Below are 19572 nucleotides of genomic sequence, written 5' to 3' on the forward strand. Positions count from 1 at the left end.
ACACATTGAGGATTTGTTAAAACCCCTATAAAACTTTTCCATAGTTTTTAATCAATTCAATGTTTTTATTTGGCTGGAAAAATTGTTAAACCAAAAAGTCACATTTTCATAATGTATTGAAAACTCTTTAAAACAAAACACGCACACACACCTAGAGCTTCAAAGACTGTTTAAATGTGATAGACCACTGAAATACAGATACAGAGACACAGTCATGAATGATCTCACCGGTTTATGTATTTGTCCTTTATAGAAGGTTGTCTCTGCGTAAGTGATCTCATCTTCACCGGACTGATCTGCTTCAATAAAACACATGTGATTTCTCCACACAGTTTCTTAACCAAACTTTATTAGGAAAAAAACAATTAATATATTTTTATAAATGCATAAGATGTTTTAGATTACCTTGTTGTTGTGTGTGTGTGTGTTTTCTGCAGATGCAGAAGATGAGAAGTGCGGCAACAATCATCACAGATCCAACAACAGCACAACAGATCACAACTATACGAATAAAACCTGTTTAATTGATTTGAGTCAGTAACTTCAGCTAATATAAATGCTGTATAAGTCAGTTTGATCTTTGAATAGTCAGGAAATAAACACAAACATCATGTGTGACTTACCTGAACGCGTGTGACAGAGTTGAGTGATGTGTAGATGTTGCGTGTGGTTTGTGATGGGATTGTTGATGACACATCTGTATGTGTTGTTGTCTTGATATTCCACCTCCAGAGGTAGAGAGAGTCTGATGTTGAAATCAAACACACTGATTCTGGACAATAAACTCTTTCCTTTGTACCAGGAGAGACTCACATCATGTGACACATTCATCACTGAACACAACACACAACAACATGATGATGAAGAAGATTGAGAAGAGTCTCTGGAGATGACAGGAACAGGCAGATGAGCTGAAAACATTACAATCAAATAAGTTTTCCATAAATAAGAGGGTCAGTAAATAACACAAAAGGCTTTATTGAGAAAACAATAACAACTAGAACAACACAAAGACAACACAACAAGACAAAACACAACACAACAACACCCAATATAACTGAGAGTCTAAACATTCAAATATCGCTCTGTTCATTTGTAATCTTATTAAAATGAAATCAATGCATCAAAAAAACAAATGTTATTGAATAAATTAGTTACATAAAATACAGTGCAATATATTGACCAACGAATATTACCGTCATCATAATACACCAATGTGCAGGTATTTTAACATGTTAAATGTGAATATACATAAGATATTTATAATTTCTTCTCTACTCACCGTAGACAGTAATGTTGAATATATTGAGTTGTTTTCCTGAGGTGGTGTTGATGACTTTATAAAGTCCAGAGTGTTTGTTTGTGATGTTTGTGATGATGAGAGATCCAGTGTGATCCAGCTTCAGGCTGTCTCTGAATCTCCCGTCAGGTCTCTCTTCATATAATCTCATGTTACTGTTATTGATCTCAGCTATGACAACTTCTTGAGCTCCAAACTTCCATAAGATTTTATCTTTCACTTCAGTGAGATCACAGACAGAGTGACAGAATCTCCTTCAGTCACTGACAGAGACTCACTAAACACACCTGGATTTACAATCGGTTAAAAATATTTTGAGTTTTAAAAAGTTGAACATTTATAATTCACGCTTTATTTGCGATCATGCGTTATAAATGCACACACGCATGCACGCGAATGAAAACATTTAATAATAATGTGACAATAAATGATGTAATAAACACAGAACAAACAAAATGTGATTCTTGAATCATAAAATCATCCGTGACTGATACATCTAAAAATATTAAACACGTGTAACTTACCAGACAGACTCCACAAACAGAACAACATCACATCATACATTTTCTTCAAAAGCTTGCAACAAATCCAGAAATTATATAAAATGTTTAAAAACTGTTTAAAACGTCTATGATAGTTTTTGGAGCATTGATGCAGAAAGCCCCCCAACCAAGAGTCCATGCGAACGCACAGTCAGATATGTAAAGGGAGGAGTTTTGTGGCTGTTTGACATTTGGTTGCATGTTATGAAGAAGATAATTAAATGTATGTTTGGAATAAATTCCGAATTAATTAACTAGTTTCTTTTTCACATCATTGCCTGTTCTATAAGCTATTCAAGAATACAATATTTAAATGCAGTGCTTCTCTTAAGGTAATAAGCCATGTTTTGTTGTTTTTGTCAAGTTGTCTTTTGGCTCTGTAAAGCTGAACAATGTGTAAATGACTTAAGTTTAAACTAATAAATATAGCAATAAACAAACAAATTAATCATTAACCAGCGGTTTTAACTACGGTAACAGCACAGATTTTATCATTTGGTGGTTGAAATACCCATCTGAAAACTAATACATTTTAGTTTTGAGAATGTACAACGCATGCGCATTAAACAGAAATATCGAGTCCACATCAGACAGCGCTTTTCTAACGTCAGTGGATCGTCGGACATTTTGTGGATACATTTTTGAAGGTTAGTTTAAAGTACTTCACAATTCAGTTGATAATGCTTATTGTTTTATTATTATTAGTGTATTATTATTTTGTCTGTTAATGTAGTAATTGTCTAGTAACTTAATCCGAGATGAAAATGTGTAATTTGTAATGGCGGACAATTTCCCGTTCCAGTTTATTACAGTCAGGTCCGCTGTTATTATTGATGGGTCGTTCATTATTCTTTAATATGAACAATTTAAACATGATGATCTTTTTCTCTCTCACTGCCTCTCTTCTCTCACTCTTATGCAGCAGTTTTCGGTTGGAAACATCTCATCGGCCTCAACCTTGTCAATACATTTGTGTTCAGCGATCTGAAAGCAGTCAGTTTACTCCAGTTTACATTGTAAGTAGTATTTATTGTTATACATAGTGATGAAATTTAGAAACTGTTACATTTGCCTAAATTCACTGCATTGTTCTCAATTTGAGGCTGTTATGAAATAAAATAAAATGAATTCAATGGAAATTGTTTGTCTTTTATTAGATTTGGGATGTTACTTAATGGGAATCATGCTTTATTAAATCCATATATTTCTATTAAATCCTTTCTATTAACTTGTATTTTTGTGAAATGAGAAATAGATTTTTGAAGCATTCAATTTCAAATACAGTATTTAATTTATTAATTTAATGATATTAAAATAATTAATTATTTAAATACTTCTATATTTATTTGATTAAAAAAAACATTTTATCGAGAATTTTTGTTTTGATAGAAGCTTTATATTTTTGTTTAGATCAAAAAGTAGAATTCAAATAAATGTAGGCCTACTTGCTTCAACTAGAAAAATACGTTTTCATTGACATATACAAGTTATATAAAATAGTTTTCATTGACATAGAAATATTATTTAGGGCAAGTGATTTATCTTTAATTGGATCAACTTAAAAAATATAGATGAGAATCCTATAAGTTGTTTCAATCAAAACCTTTTTTCAGTGTGTGTATTTAATTTATTCGTCTCAAAATGAGAATATTATGGAAACTTGGATATGACATAACAACCCAAAACAGAATAAAAACCCCAAAACACAAAAACACAAATGCCAATAAAAAGTCACTAAAACATCGTAACTTCTTCTATGTTCAGCCTTTAGGTTTTGGTTAGCGTATTAAAAAACATTATTAGCAAATCATGAAATGAATTATTTAACAATAAAACATTTTAAAAGAGAAACTATTTTTCATTATTTGTTTGTTCTTAATTCCTTTAGTTTTCTCTTTTTGAGAAGATCTTCAAAGTCTACAACATGATAACTCCGCAATATTTAAAGAGACAGTGACCCTTAAATTGAAATCGCCATTAAAATAGTTTTATGTTATATGTAATTTTATCTATGTCTTTGTTATGGCTGGAATGGACTAAATAAACACTTATTTTTATAAGTAAAAAATTATATACAAATATTTTCATTCCGTATCATTCACAGTTTCGCCTTTTTCAATGGTGTCCAACATTGTCCCACACAAACGTATTACCTTTACCACATTTAGTTTGTTGGGTGGTGTTCACCCTAGCCACAGCCCCATCTCAAAAACAATTCACCCGCTACTGCTTTGAGATAAAGATCAACACAAGAAGTGTGTGGAAAATAAACTGAATAACAGACATCTCATATTTATTTTGGTCTTCGGGTGTTGTGGTCGTGGTCTTCACAGCTCTGCTGGTCTTCTTTCACCCTGAATGTGTTTATAAGCAGTTTTCTCAGTAACCGTTAAACTGTGACTTTTACCCTACAAACACTTTGTGCCATGATGGGTTAGATGCTGTATAAAGTTGAGAAGATTTTGCATTTGTAATGTACAGATGAACACATTTTAAATGTTTTTTAAAATCCACTCTCATTATGTACTTTAGTCTTAATTCACTTTCATTCATATTGACTTGACTGGTTTCTTTACATGAACCACGGCAGAGATGAAGGCCACTTGTGGTCTAGTATCAAGGAGGTGATCTTATAAATGAATCTAACAAATAGTCAAATATATATAAACTTTTTAAAACAGGAAAAATAAAGAAACATTCCAAAATGTTAGATATAGCAGTAATTCTGCTAAAAACATCAGCACAATAAAATAAAAACATTGACATTTAAAACTTGACATTTAAATTCAATACTGCTGTAACCTGAAAGTCCGATCAGAGTTTGTTCATCTTCTCATGAGTCCTGCATACACGACGTCATCCATCACTGAAGGACTCTGACAGACAAAAAACACACACAAACATAAATATTTGTGTTAACTTGCTTATATAACATTATACAACCGTGAGCAACAATCTGATCATCTGATTTCAACTGTCATGAACATGTTTTATCATATTATTATAATTGAATATGAAAATTCGCCTCAGATGCTTTGATTATCTTTACAGTCCGCAAAGCTTGAGTGTCCCTCACGGCCTGTTGACCGAAGCCAATCTTATTTCTCACATCTTCAGAATAACACAATAAAACCACCAGAAATATTTGTGAGACTTAACAGATGACACACTGCTGAAACTAACCGCAGCTAAAAGTCGTTACAAAAGTCAGTCGTCTCGAGTTCTGAGAAGAAACAACATCTAGCAGCATGTGTGCACATGACACTTCATCTTATTTAAAGACATTCAGTCACACGAATAAAAGTGTTCAACAGCATATTTATGGTGTTCTTCGTATTAAAATTTGCGTCCACACCAGCGGACGCTAAAATGCCACACATGCTATTTTTTATTAAAAACTCATATTTAGCATGATCTACACTGTTAGACGTTGCTGTAATATTTAAAGTTACTTACTACAAAATGCCAAGAAAAATTCTAAAATCTTTTTTCACTGTTATTACTGTAATATGCATTGCATTATGGGTACTTTTATGATGTAGCATTGTAATTTACAGTACTCTACTGTTAACACAACCGTGTATTTGGAGACATTTATGAGTGAAGATATCAAAAATATTGTTTAATAAGCAGGATGGGATAACTAAAGCATGCTAGCTTGAAGTAAAATTTGAACCGACTACTGCGAAAGTGCATTTTAGTGTAAAAACCGCAGAGCTGGTAATCCAGGCCTGAGCATGACCGTGACTGAGATCAACACCTGTGTGAGTGACAGCTGACAGAAGGTTAGAGCTGCTAAAAAAACCTCCTGAACACAACCAGTTCTGAATCATAACTTCAGAAGTGGGAACTGATGAGTTTCCGAAAACAAGTCAAGGCAGCATTATTTAAAATAGAGCCCCTAATCTGTATAGTCTGAATGAGCCAGGTGGAAAGGCAGAATTTGGATTTTAGGTCCTGTCCCATCCACATACATGTGGCTCCGATGCCCATGATGTGACAGATCATTAAACACACATGTACTGTAAACACAAGCAGACAGACATTTAAATCTGATACAGAGACACTTCAGAGACGAATGATCTCACCGGTTTATGTGTTTGTCTTTTGTGGAATGTTGCAACTGCATAAGTGATCTCCTGTTCACCTCTCTGAACTGTTTCAACAACATCAATAAGCACATTATGATCTTATTAAACTAAGTTTATATTAGCCTATTATTTGGTATAATACTTTTACAGTAAAGTTAGGACTACTAAATATTTGCCTTCTGGGTTGTTTTTTCTTTGTCTTCTGTAGATGCAGAAGATCAGAACTGCAGCGACAGTCATCACAGATCCAGCAGCACAAGAGATCAGAATTAAGGTGAGAGCTACAGTGAAAAATGAGCCATTACTGTACCTCACCTCAGAATGATATCGATTATCATTGTTAAATATAATGACTGTAACTGAATCTGTTAGTCTGATCTCAGATCAGATCAGTGAATAAACACAAACATCACATTTGGCTCACCTGCACGTGGAGGACAGAGCTGATTGATGTTGAGATGTTGTGTGTGGTTTGTGATGGGATTGTTGGTGACACATCTGTATGTGTTGTTGTCTTGATATTCCACCTCCAGAGGTAGAGAGAGTCTGATGTTGAGATCAGACACACTGATGCTGGACAATAAACTCTTTCCTTTGTACCAGGAGAGACTCACATGTGACACATTCATCACTGAACACAACACACAACAATATGATGGAGAACATTGAGAAGAGTCTCCGATGATGACAGGAACAGGCAGACGAGCTGAAAATATTAAAATAACAATGAAAAAATAGATAGATGAAGAAATGATAGCTTGTCATTTAAATCATCTTTATTAATATAAAGCACTAAAAGCATTACAGAGACATGTATGTCATACTGTGAAAGTCATCTTTCATTCCACAATATTGTGAATAATTATGACCTCCTTTTTAAAATAATGTGACAGGATGAATATATATGGATGAGGGTAGATTGTGTACTCACTATAGACAGTAATGTTGAATATCTTGAGTGGCTTCTCTTCGCTGGTTGTGGCGATATAATAAAGTCCAGAGTGTTTGATTCTGATGTCTGTGATGATGAGAGATCCCGTCTCATTCAGCTTCAGTCTGTCTCTAAACATCCCATCAGTACCATTATATGTTATTTTATTCTCGGCATTGAGTTTAGCTAATGGAATTGTAGGACCATATGTCCACATGATTCCATCACGTCTCTGTGCTTCAGTAATATTCACAGACAGAAGGACAGAATCTCCCTCCATCACAGACACAGAGACGAACTCAGAACCAAACACACCTGAAAAATACACAGAGAAATAATATAAACATCACTTTAAATTCATTCACACTCACAGTACAGCTTCTATTCATCAACATGAGAATAAAATCTTCTTTGTCATCTTCGACTTCTATAGACACTGTAACACACTTGATTTATTTATCTTGTCTTTTAAAACATTTAATCACAAAATTTGCACTCTTTGCACTATTTTGTATATTTCAATCAAATAAAACTTTAAACTTTTAATGGAGAGTAAGTATTATTTTGAAGTAACCAAAAATCACTTATTTAAGGGTTATTTAATAGATATGTTGCACCATACGTTAAAATTGGTTACATAAACACCATAATTTCGCTCTAGATCTTAGTAACATTTTATCTTATTGCTCCCTTTCTTTACGCTTTGATTTAAATCTCAGTTATGGATTGAATTTAAATCTTCAAATGAAGAGGTCAGAGTGAAAGTATAAATGATAAAACACATCACATTGAATATGTGGCTATAGATTATCAGAAACAATGTGATGAGCGTGTCAGAGATGTGTTTATTGTAAATAAAAACGGTGTAACCTGACTTGACAGCTGTGAAGCTACACGTCCACTAGTCAATTATGATATTTTTTATGCACTTATGACGGCATGTATGCATGCACGAAACACACGTGATTATTGTCATGCGGTGAATCTGGCCAATCATGAAAAGCTGTGTCGTCATCACAGCCGCTCCAGAGATGCTGCGACGGCTGTTCTGGAAACGCTCTCGCGGTATTTTAGAGCCACTATGCAAGTCGTAAAAGTCGTAAGCATCAACTAAGAGTCCGTAATTGTTAACACAGTTATAGGAGAAGGTATTAATACAGGTTGAAGTTTTAATTTGTCAAAGATTTAAAGATCAAATTTAGTGGTGCAACCCAACTCGAATTCAAATTAAACTTGAATAAACAAATCCTAAATTAGCTCTCAATTCGAATTCAATACTTTTTCGTGCAGATACAAATATTGAATATTTGTTTGGACTAAAATGAATTGAGTAAGTTACAAATTGTAACTTTATTTTACGTTTCTGTGACTCCTCCACGATTCCCAGGCAAATTCTTGTAACCAAACAATTATCTTAAGAGTTTCGAAAAATAACGTCATACATAATACAGTCCAGATAATAGCAGTAACAGTTAATTTCGTTTTTTACGCATCTTTACGGTGTCATCCAACGATTAAAAAATCACTCTGAACTTAAACAACAAAATGAAGTTATACAATCACATATAACTTACCCTCCAGACTCCACGAGCCCCAAAAGAAGACAATCAAATAAAACATCCTCTCCAAGAGTTTCAAACAAGGCTTTAATAATGTAATCTGGTCCTGACCATATGCCTGAATTGTTTGTCAGGGTTGTTCAGAATTCAGCACTTACGAGCTTTGACTCAAATGTATTGTCTGTTTGGTTGTTTTATCATGATAACCGGCACATTATTTAAAGCAGATGGAGGAAACAAAAACTCACTCGTCTGTATCATTTGGACCGGAAGAGAAATTTTATTTAAGGATATCATGAATGACGCATATAAATGAGATGCAGCGTTAGAGACGATAGAGATGGAATTTGTAAACACACTTCAAACAATTAGGATATAGCTAATTTGTTATGTTATTTGCGTTTTTGCAAAAAGTACATTTTAATAAAATATTTTTTTACGCAAAACCTTAAATTTACACAAAACAAAGTTAATCCCACAATTTGTTTTTCACAGTGTACTAGTTTAATAAATCACTCGTCACTGCAGATAAAAGAGCATATCTGCACAATATTATGATACAATACAAATACTGTAACAATATTATGATTTTTTTTTAACTTTAACCAGGTAAATAAAAATACAAAAAAATAAAGTGAATAGAAATAACAATTTTGCAGGGGGAATAAGCAAATGTATATAAATACATGAAAATATTTATTGCCTGTAGAATTTGACATGCTTTCGGTTTTTTTAAACGGAAAGATTAAATTAAGGTATATCTATATTTTTTATCTCTCCAGGGAAAATCTCACTGGAAGCATCTTGGAAGTGACATCAAATGACGGTTGATTGATGTGTCCCAAATTGAATATGTCTCATAAAAGTTAATGGAAGACCAATGGGTTTATAAACCGGAATAAAGCATGGCGTATCTGTTAAAAATATTGTTAGAACTATAAAGTAAAATAGTCTACTTTCAGGGTGGCCCCATAGGGATAGGCAAAGTTAAAATGCTTCTTTGAAAAACTTTTGACATTTGAGTACTTTTATTTCAAGTGTATGAGCTAAATTCCAATTCATGGGATGGCTTTGCCTCTGATGGCCTTTGAATTGGCTCTGGATCCACTCACCCTAGAACCAACCCTGGTTCCTATTGAGAATGTGAAAATGAAAGAAAATAATACAGAAATGATTGTTGCTCTGTTCTCTATCAGATTCAAAATACTGTATGCTCTCAATGGACTCAATACACTTTATTCCCTAATCATTATTATCTGATCTCTTCTATTGTTCATCTCTTCTTGATCTGAAGTCATAAACCACAACAGCAACAGCAGCCACACCCACCAGTGCAGAGAGGACCAATCGGATCACAGCTTCAGTAAAACCACACTTGCAGATGAAGTTTTCTGAGAAATCTGGCATAATAAAGGTTAGATATGATTCACCACAATTTTTCAAACTATGGATGCACGATTAATTAAATTTGAATGGATATATGATTTCTGCCTTCCATAAACTTCTAGTTAAAAGCAATTATTTGGGTCAAAAATATGTTGTGCATGTTTTTGTAAAATTCCTTTTAACGTGTGGTTTCAGTGTTAAGAAAATGACTCACCTGGACACTTGTGACAGACATCAGTGTTGAGATGTTGAGTCTGGTTTGTGATGGGATTGTTGATCACACATGTGTAAGAATCATCCAGACACTCCAGATGAAGAGAGATGTTGATGTTACTGTGTTCAGACACACTGATGCTGGACAATAAACTCTTTCCTTTGTACCAGGAGAGACTCACATGTGCCACATTCATCACTGAACACAACATAGAACAATATAACACTGAATTTGATGAAGAGTTTGAGATGACAGGAACAGGCAGAAGAGCTGGAAAATATAAATAGATGCATGAAGGCATATTTAATGATAAAGTAATTTGTTCAAAGAAAGTTGATAGTGTACAAATGAATCTGTATGTCATACTGTGAAAGTGATCTTTCAACAAAATTGTGAATAATAATGACCTCATTTATGAAATAATGTGAGAGGATGAATATATATGGATGAGGGTAGATTGTGTACTCACTATAGACAGTAATGTCGAATATCTTGAGTGGCTTCTCTTGGCTGGTTGTGGCGATATAATAAAGTCCAGAGTGTTTGATTCTGATGTCTGTGATGATGAGAGATCCCGTCTCATTCAGCTTCAGTCTGTCTCTGAACATCCCATCAGTGCCATTATAATATATATATTTATTATCAGGTTTGAGTTTAGATATTGGAATTGAATTAGGTCCGTATGTCCACATGATTCCATCACGTCTCTGTGTTTCAGTAATATTCACAGACAGAAGGACAGAATCTCCCTCCATCACAGACTCAGAGACGAACACAGAACCACACACACCTGAAAAATACACAGAGAAATGATATAAACATCACTTTAAATTCATTCACATTCAAAGTACAGCTTCTATTTATCAACATGAGAATAAAACCCTCTCTTATTCTGTTGCTTGGGACTTTAAACCAGGAGTTATTTATTTTGAGTAAAAACTGTTAAAGGCTGTCTAAAACTGACCAATTGTTCACCCTCATGTTGATGGTAATTTCAATAAAACAATCTGATGAGTAAATGATCACTTGTACAAAAGGAGTTTTACATACATTAATATTTAATTGCAATTATTATGAGAATACACAGAGCCAAACACATAAACAGAACTATTTGATCCACTATGATCGTCATAAATCAGACAGTTGAGATTCATTGACAAAACAGGAAATCAATCCAACTATAATAAAGTTTAAATAAACTGAAGTTAAACTGAAGTTTTAAAATCACACACATACCCTGCAGACTCCACGAGAATAAACACAACAAAATCACAGCAAACATTTTCTCAAACAGTTTCAAACAAACAGTCCACAGTTCTGACAAACACTGGATCTGACGCTTTTGAGAACTCTGAAGAGGGAAGTGATGCTCTGTAGTGAATGAACTCCTTCAGTGAACACACCGCCCCCTGCCGTCAGTAAAGTGCACAGCACAATGATCACCAGAAGATGGCAGTAGAGCAACACAAAGGATACAAGCTGCTGTCGATGATCCTACCGCTATAAAATGTAATATAATCTAAACCACAACGTAAAAATAAACAGGTTTGATTTTAAAATGCATTATACCCTGTCAACTAGTCACATCATGTTAAAATAAACACATACACAAAGTTTACAGCATGAATATCAGATTATCCCACACTAAAACAATAGGTGGCATTTATTTACAGTGCAGAATACCTTTTCAAATTGTCCTCCCAGTAATAAATAAATATGTAGAAGCGCCAAATTTTACAGCGCCAAAAATGACGTAATATTGATGTGCGCATGCGTGGTAGAACAATTTGTTATAGACAACCAGATACGCATATGGAGGAGAGCACATATGTTAAATTAAGCATTTATTTGCTAAATGTTGAATTTGTGCATTTCTAGAGTTGTTTTTTGCTTGAATGTTACCAGAGTTAATTGTGCATTTAACGAATTGTAATTAAATTATTTTATGTATAATGTTCGATAAACAATTCATTTTAGCGCATAGATAGCTGTATATAAAAAGATCAAAGCAGCAAATTCTTACAAATAGATTGAACCTTTTTATATTAATATGTTAAAAATATTATATGGCCTAATTTACATAATTACTCTTTTTAAATAAGGCCACAGATGTGAGAATGTGTCATTTCCCTCTTTCAGTGATGATCTTGTGTGTTGTGTATCATTGTGCTGTTCACTTTACTGACGACAGGGGGCGGTGTGTTCACTGAAGGAGTTCATTCACTACAGAGCATCACTTCCCTCTTCAGCTCTTCAGAGTTATCAAGAGTGTCAGATCCAGTGTTTGTCAGAACTGTTTATCTGAAACATCTGGAGAAAATGTTCTTTGGGATTTTCATCTGTTTGTGCTCGTGGAGTCTGGAGGGTAAGATGTGTGATTTGATCTCTTTAACGGCTGAATTGATTTCATGTCAAAGTATGAATGAAGATCATGTTGATCTGAAGTGTCTGATATGTCTCAGTTTCAGTGAATCTCTTTAATTGTCTCATTCATCCACTAGAGAGCTCAAGTCTTTAGTTACAGATGAATTTAAAGTGATGTTTATATCATTTCTCTGTTTATTTTTCAGGTGTGTGTGGTTCTGAGTTCGTCTCTGTGTCTGTGATGGAGGGAGATTCTGTCCTTCTGTCTGTGAATATTACTGAAGCACAGAGACGTGATGGAATCATGTGGACATTTGGTTCAATTCCTATAGCTAAACTCAAGCCTGATAATAAATATATATATTATAATGGCACTGATGGGATGTTCAGAGACAGACTGAAGCTGAATGAGACGGGATCTCTCATCATCACAGACATCAGAATCAAACACTCTGGACTTTATTATATCACAACAACCAGCGAAGAGAAGCCATTCAAGATAATCAACATTACAGTCTATAGTGAGTACACAATCTACACTCATCCAAATGTATTCATCCTGTCACATTATTTCATAAATGAGGTCATAATTATTCACAATATTGTGGAATGAAAGAAGACTTTCACATGGTTTAATTTTTCACCTTCATTCACTCTGTGTTCTAATAAAAGTCTTGTGAAGCGAATCCATGTGTTTGTTTAAGAGAAACATCCATGTTGACAACGATATTGGTGATAATGTCTATCATCCGCACAGGCAAATGATAGGCTGGCGTGACGTAAGTTCCTGTGACCAAAACAGCATTTTTCATTTTCAGCGAATAGTATCACCTCCTGCTGTGGGCGGGACCTTTCGTCACTTTCCTTTAGCGGAAAAACAAGCCTCTCATTCACCTGGATCTGAGGGATAACGGAAGCTAGACATCAACGCTGTCATTTCTCTTAAACAAATGCATGGATTCTCTTCAGTAGACCTTTGTTAAGACCACAGAGCTGAGTTGAGCCGTTCTTTGATCGATTGATGCACTTTTTGGAGCTTCAAAAAGTCGACACCCATTTACTCCCAGCAGTCCTCATCTGTTCAATTCTTTTTATTTACTGTTTGATTTTTTTCAGCTCGTCTGCCTGTTCCTGTCATCACCAATTCTTCTTCTCTAGATGGATCTTCATCCTCATATTGTTCTGTGTTGTGTTCAGTGATGGATGTGTCACATGTGAGTCTCTCCTGGTACAAAGGAAAGAGTTTATTGTCCAGCATCAGTGTGTCTGAACACAGTAACATCAACATCTCTCTTCATCTGGAGTGTCTGGATGATTCTTACACATGTGTGATCAACAATCCCATCACAAACCAGACTCAACATCTCAACACTGATGTCTGTCATCCGTGTGCTGGTATGCCCACTGAGATATCAATGTTTCATTTTGATCTGATCTGAGATAAGACGGTCAGATTCAGTCACACTTACGTCTCTTTATTCTTAAAGAACAAACCTTTTTAGATTATATAATCCATCTCTCTTTTGCTGCCGGATCTCTGACGATTGTACTTCTTATCTTCTTCGTCTGCAAGAAAGTCAGAAAAACAAATCAAGATGGTGAGTGTGAATTAAAACACATCTCATGATATAACAATAGTGTGATTTGGTAAAGAGACAATTTATTAAAGACGTAATTCACCTTCAAAATGAAAATTCTGTCATCGTCCACACGCACTCTTTTCATGTCAAACCCGTATGACTTTCTTCCACAGAACACAAAAGAAGATATTTTGAAGAATGTTGTTAACAGCACATGCACTTGCATCGGTTTTGTGTCCGCACAATAGAAGTGAATGGGGTCTGCTCTTTTGCTGACATTCTTCAAAATATCTTATTTGTGTTCTGCAGAAGAAAGAAAGTCATACAGGTTTGACACGAGAAGACTGCGTGTGGACGATGACAGAATTTCCATTTTGAAGGTGAACCTTAACACTTAATAAAAACTTAAATTAAAACTGGTTTTATAACAGCTGAAACAGATCAGGCCGGTGAACAGGAGATCACTTATGCAGATCCAACATTCTCTAGAAGATCAGGAAAACAAATGGTAAGATTGTGTGTAATGTGTGCGCTTTCCATAATGAACACAACAACAACACAGCAGATGTTTATAAACTTTCTGGAGTCTGAGAATCTACATTATTTACAGAATAACAACGTACCATTGCAGTTTATGATCACAAAGCTCTCTATTATTGATATATAATTATGTTTAAATCTGTATGTTTGTATCTGTCAGAGTGCGGTGGAGACTGATGTGGTGTATGCGGGAGTCATGAGAAGATGATCAGACTCTCCTGTGATTGGACGTTCAGGTTACAGTTACCATAATACATGTTGAGTTTTGAACGCTTCAGTGTCCACACTTCACTAACATCCTCAACTGAATTATGTTTGCATCAGCACCAATTCTGATAAAAACACATCACGATTGTAAGACGATATGGTCAATGCTGGGCCACTGGACACCGGTGTAAATCAATACAATACAGATATTTGATTTAATAAATTAGACATGTGACGTGGGTTCAAATGTTAAAAGCACTGAAGGAGCGGATGAAACCCAAAATTATATTTATTTAAATGTAAAAAAATGTTGCATAATATTTAATGGCATCATAGCTGTGGGGTGAGTCTATTGAAGGAAAGAGAACATACAATATAAAATGGTTATTTTCTTTTTTCCAGATCTTTATAGAAGTCTCTCCCTAACAGAATAAAGTTGTAATCACATAAGTAATTATTAATTATTTGATGTAGTGCTTATAATAATAATGTGTAATTTTAACTGGTTTAACTTCTGAATACATTTTAGTTTTTCAACACACATAATGAGAAAACATTATATTTTATTTCAAACAGAGAGATGAAATTTACAAATTTTTCCAACAATTATATGTTTGTTAGTAATGACCATTTTAATAGATACTATCTACTAAGTTTTTATTTTCTGTTATGGCTTTTATCAGTTTGTTTGGATACAATTTTAATATCGATTGTGATGACTTTACAGTATTCTGTTCTGTGTTGAAAATGTAAAATTTGAATATAACATTTCTTCTACTGAAAATCACTGTTTTCAACTTTAAACAACATTAAACTCTTGATGGGATGTGAAGTGTTTGTTGTGATTGTGGTCACAGTTCAACAGATACACAGAAAACTTTCAAACACATTTGACGTGAAATGAAACTTGAAACTGTGAACATGAAACTGATCATTACCTCAAATGCAAAAGTCAGTTCTTCAGGTCATTTTCCACACAGATCTTCAGTTGATCTTCATCTCACAACTCTTCATCTTCTTGTGTGTCTTGTTTTTCACAAAACATCCCACTATAAAGAACCTAAAACACACATAACATCCACACTGAAACATTTAAGGATCAGTTGATCCCATTTGAATATAAATGTGTGTGTATACAGTATATATGTATACGAAGAATAGAAAACACATTTTGGTTTGTTTATGTGGAGATGTTGGGCGGTCAGCAGGGGATTTTGGTGGTTAAGATGGAAGTTGGTTTGTAGGTTTCAGAGAGACGTTCACCACTAAACCACAGACATGAATCTGCTTTAACAGTTTAAAGAAACATAAAGACTTCAATAAAACAAACAACAGAAGACACACAAGGTAGACACACACATGAAGTACTGACTTCTCACATTTATTTTTGCATTAGAGGTAATGATCAGTTTCATGTCCACAATTTCATGATTCATTTCATGTTGAATGTTTTCTGTGTTCCTGTCATGTTAGTGTCACAGTAACAGTTTGTCTATATATTCATGCAGACGACCACCTTACTGACATTTTGAAACTGACATAAGACTTCTCTATAACAGAGGTGGACAGTACATCCTTATTTTTACTTTCAAGTACGTTTTTAAAAAGATGTACTTTATCAGAGTGTTACTTTGGAAAATGTTTTGCTTCACTACATTTTAAAGCACATAGCCTACTGTTTTCTCCAGCACATTTTATTAATATTGTAGTTTTAATATTGACGTACATTTAAATCTAGTATTATACTTTCAAAAGTGGGAAAGTACTAATATATATGTATTAAATACTTGCATAAAGAAATGCATTTATGAAATGTAGTGGGGTAAACATATGATGATATGCTTTATAATGTGAACTTCCTTTTTTTATAAGCATTTTTCTTATCAGGTTTAAAATACCGCAGGGTCTCAAAACTGGCTCCAGACAATAGATTCAACAGTCTTTTAATGTCTGATCTCATGTTCATCTGTCCATTTCCTCTGTATCTGATGCAGGGGATCAGATCAAGAAGTTTATCATGGGGGGGCTTAGCCCTCATACTTTTGAAGAGACCACTGTGTTAGCATTGTAAACCCTTTGATGAAATTACTATAAACTGTATATATAGATATATATCCCCTGCCCTTCTCCCTGTTCCTTTGCTTCATATTTATCTTAAATCAACAAATTGGAAAAATATATTACTTTCTTTGCTGTTATTAACTTGCATAAAATACTAAAAAAAGTTTTAATTTGAAGCATTTTTGACAAGATGTGTGTACTCACAATATATTTTTAAAGCATTAGAACAAGTAATAAACAATAACAACAAACAAACAAACAATTATTTTGTATTAATTGTAAGGATTTGTGGGTGCTTGTAAATATGCCTGTGTTTATTCTCTATATCTGTCTCATTTGCCCTTCAGTTGGTGCTTCAAGTGTGGTTTTGATAGATTTGTTTTCTTTGTTAACTATAACTGCTGAATCTAAATCGTAGCAAGACACCGATTTAATGCAACGTATTGCTTTGGTTTAAAGCAAATGCATAAATGTACATGTAAAGCTAAAGGCAAACACGAAGACCACATGTTCAAGAAGAAATGTTCTGTTTAATGTGGTCAACTTAAAACAGTTACTTTACTCTGCAAAACATGATCAAGAGTTCTTGAATAAAGCAGCAGGACATCCGTCAGATAATTTGAGTCTGCGTATTATCTCAGATCTCACAGACATGGCACTCTTGTGGCTATCAATCTAGTCATCACATCAGAAAACATCTCATTTAAACTTGTACACAGGATGTTTGATGATGAGTTTGTTGCCCACGGCTCAGTCCGGCGGTATTGACTGTTCTTCTTCATTCAGATGAAGTCTGCCTCGCCGGCAGCCATGGCAACGCACTTACAAAAGGCCACCATGCATGCGCAGAACAGCCAAGAGCATGAACTCACAACTACCTGCGTGTCAATCTGTGTACGTTTCATTTTTTCGAAAGGTTCTGATATTTTGAGAGCTGAAGGTTTAGGGGGGCAAAGATGACAGAGAGGGTAGCTGAAGCCCACCTAAATAGGGTCTAGAACCGCCCCTGATCTAATATCATAAACCAGAACAGCAGCAGTAGCCACGACAACCAGAGCAGAGATGACCAAACGGATCACAGCTTTAGTAAAACCACAACAGCAGGAGAATTCTGGGAAAAAAATGAGCAACAAAAAACAAAATTATGGTATAATCCTTTAAACAGACTATATTAGTTTCTTTGAGTTTACTCAACTAACTCAAGTTTCATGAACTTCCAGTTTAAAGAAAACAACTGTTGATTAATAAATATTCTTTGTTGTGAAATTGAAATGTGTGTAAATTCAGACCTGAAAAATGTCTCACCTGAACACGTGTGACAGACATGATCGATGTTGAGATGTTTTGTGTGGTTTGTGATGTGATTGTCGATGACACAGCTGTATGTGTTGTTGTCTTCATTTTCCACCTCCAGAGGTAGAGAGAGTCTGATGTTGAGATCATACACACTGATACTGGACAATAAACTCTTTCCTTTGTACCAGGAGAGACTCACATCATGTGTCACATTCATCACTGAACACAACACAGAACAATTTGATGATGAAGAGTTTTGTGAAAGGTCTCTGCTGATGATGGGAGCAGCCAGATGAGCTGAAAAATAATTAAGTTAAATAAATGGACAATAAAGAAAAGGGCTGATGTTTTATTAATATAGTTAATTAGTCTTTAAAGTGATCGAAAATATACTTTCACTGAGTTGTAAAATAAACCCCAAATAAAAATCTGTGTATTTTAAATTTAATTTTTTTAATGATCTCACAAAGTTTCTAATATTTTGAGACACTGAGTTTTTTTATTTTAACGATCTGTATGCCATAATCATAGAAATACAAAAATGCTTTAAGTGTTTCACTTTACAAGTAATAACCTTAAATTTATGTTTTAATTAAATTAAATGAAAAACTACAATATAAAATAACGTGTATAAAATATATTGCAATATTTATACAATATTCACTTTTTCAGATGCACCACTATGTTACATACTATATGCTATAAATGGACATTTTTGCCGTAACTGGATGAATATGTAAATTGATCATTTATGAATATATATGGATGAGGGTAGATTGTGTACTCACTATAGACAGTAATGTCAAATTTCTTGAATGGCTTCTCTTCGCTGGTTGTGGAGATATAATAAAGTCCAGAGTGTTTGATTCTGATGTCTGTGATGATGAGAGATCCCGTCTCATTCAGCTTCCGTCTGTCTTTGAACATCCCATCAGTGCCATTATAATATATATATTTATTATCAGGCTTGAGTTTAGCTATAGGAATTGAACCAAATGTCCACATGATTCCATCACGTCTCTGTGCTTCAGTAATATTCACAGACAGAAGGACAGAATCTCCCTCCATCACAGACACAGAGACGAACTCAGAACCAAACACACCTGAAAAATACACAGAGAAATTATTTCAACTTCACTTTAATTTCATTCAGATTCCCAGGACAGCTTTTATTCATCTGTCAATAAAGACTTAGACTTATTTAGTGGATGACTGAGACGATTAAAGAGATTCACTGAAACTGTGACATATCAGACACTTCAGATCACCATGATCTTCATTCATTCTGTGACTTTGACATATGAAATCAATCCAGCCGTTAAAGTGATAAAATCACACGTGACTTACCCTCCAGACTCCACGAGCACAAACAGATGAAAACCACAGTAAACATTTTCTCCAGATGTTTCAGATAAACACTTCTGACAAACACTGGATCAGACACTCTTGATAACTCTGAAGAGCTGAAGAGAGAAGTGATGCTCTGTAGTGAATGAACTCC

General features: G+C 34.4%; 4 protein-coding genes across 5 annotated transcripts; 1 reads left to right on the forward strand and 3 right to left on the reverse strand.

Moving 5' to 3' along the window:
• Nucleotides 1-159: 159 nt before the first annotated feature.
• Nucleotides 160-8484, reverse strand: LOC130429865 (uncharacterized). The gene is made up of 5 exons (XM_056758689.1): nucleotides 8439-8484; nucleotides 7015-7179; nucleotides 624-791; nucleotides 406-516; nucleotides 160-296 (listed from the first exon to the last, which is right to left on the reverse strand). The coding sequence occupies exons 1-5, from the start codon at nucleotides 8482-8484 to the stop codon at nucleotides 160-162; spliced, it is 627 nt and encodes a 208-aa protein (XP_056614667.1).
• Nucleotides 8485-9044: 560 nt separating this feature from the next.
• LOC130429980 (SLAM family member 5-like) lies at nucleotides 9045-11353 on the reverse strand. Its single transcript, XM_056758845.1, has 5 exons — nucleotides 11260-11353; nucleotides 10493-10813; nucleotides 10024-10293; nucleotides 9753-9823; nucleotides 9045-9555 (listed from the first exon to the last, which is right to left on the reverse strand). Exons 1-5 carry the CDS (start codon nucleotides 11303-11305, stop codon nucleotides 9532-9534), a joined length of 732 nt encoding a protein of 243 aa, XP_056614823.1. The 5' UTR covers nucleotides 11306-11353; the 3' UTR covers nucleotides 9045-9531.
• A 928-nt stretch (nucleotides 11354-12281) lies between these two features.
• Nucleotides 12282-15243, forward strand: LOC130429977 (SLAM family member 5-like). 2 transcript variants are annotated; one of them, XM_056758842.1, is made up of 6 exons: nucleotides 12282-12388; nucleotides 12594-12908; nucleotides 13504-13782; nucleotides 13875-13985; nucleotides 14399-14475; nucleotides 14668-15243. In XM_056758842.1, exons 1-6 carry the CDS (start codon nucleotides 12343-12345, stop codon nucleotides 14713-14715), a joined length of 876 nt encoding a protein of 291 aa, XP_056614820.1. In that variant the 5' UTR covers nucleotides 12282-12342; the 3' UTR covers nucleotides 14716-15243. The 2 variants fall into 2 exon arrangements, with proteins under 2 accessions (XP_056614820.1, XP_056614821.1); XM_056758843.1 differs by having other exon boundaries at nucleotides 13965-13985.
• Nucleotides 15244-17285: 2042 nt separating this feature from the next.
• Nucleotides 17286-19521, reverse strand: LOC130429978 (uncharacterized). The gene is made up of 4 exons (XM_056758844.1): nucleotides 19419-19521; nucleotides 18860-19174; nucleotides 18081-18368; nucleotides 17286-17886 (listed from the first exon to the last, which is right to left on the reverse strand). The coding sequence occupies exons 1-4, from the start codon at nucleotides 19462-19464 to the stop codon at nucleotides 17759-17761; spliced, it is 777 nt and encodes a 258-aa protein (XP_056614822.1). The 5' UTR covers nucleotides 19465-19521; the 3' UTR covers nucleotides 17286-17758.
• Nucleotides 19522-19572: the final 51 nt, after the last annotated feature.

The sequence above is a fragment of the Triplophysa dalaica genome, chromosome 10 (assembly GCF_015846415.1).
Source record: "Triplophysa dalaica isolate WHDGS20190420 chromosome 10, ASM1584641v1, whole genome shotgun sequence".
Classification (NCBI taxonomy): Eukaryota; Metazoa; Chordata; class Actinopteri; order Cypriniformes; family Nemacheilidae; genus Triplophysa; species Triplophysa dalaica.

Coding starts and splice junctions, on each gene's coding strand:
- LOC130429865 (XM_056758689.1), bottom strand. CDS start 8,484: ATGTTTTATTTGATTGTCTTCTTTTGGGGCTCGTGGAGTCTGGAGG. Junction 7,180..8,438: donor GGGCTCGTGGAGTCTGGAGG/GTAAGTTATATG, acceptor TGTATTTTTCAG/GTGTGTTTGGTTCTGAGTTC. Junction 297..405: donor CACACACACACAACAACAAG/GTAATCTAAAAC, acceptor TTATTGAAGCAG/ATCAGTCCGGTGAAGATGAG.
- LOC130429980 (XM_056758845.1), bottom strand. CDS start 11,305: ATGTTTGCTGTGATTTTGTTGTGTTTATTCTCGTGGAGTCTGCAGG. Junction 9,824..10,023: donor TGTCTGTCACAAGTGTCCAG/GTGAGTCATTTT, acceptor TTATTATGCCAG/ATTTCTCAGAAAACTTCATC. Junction 9,556..9,752: donor GATTGGTCCTCTCTGCACTG/GTGGGTGTGGCT, acceptor CATTCTCAATAG/GAACCAGGGTTGGTTCTAGG.
- LOC130429977 (XM_056758842.1), top strand. CDS start 12,343: ATGTTCTTTGGGATTTTCATCTGTTTGTGCTCGTGGAGTCTGGAGG. Junction 12,909..13,503: donor AATCAACATTACAGTCTATA/GTGAGTACACAA, acceptor GATTTTTTTCAG/CTCGTCTGCCTGTTCCTGTC. Junction 14,476..14,667: donor GAAGATCAGGAAAACAAATG/GTAAGATTGTGT, acceptor TGTATCTGTCAG/AGTGCGGTGGAGACTGATGT.
- LOC130429978 (XM_056758844.1), bottom strand. CDS start 19,464: ATGTTTACTGTGGTTTTCATCTGTTTGTGCTCGTGGAGTCTGGAGG. Junction 19,175..19,418: donor GTGCTCGTGGAGTCTGGAGG/GTAAGTCACGTG, acceptor TGTATTTTTCAG/GTGTGTTTGGTTCTGAGTTC. Junction 18,369..18,859: donor ATTTGACATTACTGTCTATA/GTGAGTACACAA, acceptor ATTATTTTTCAG/CTCATCTGGCTGCTCCCATC.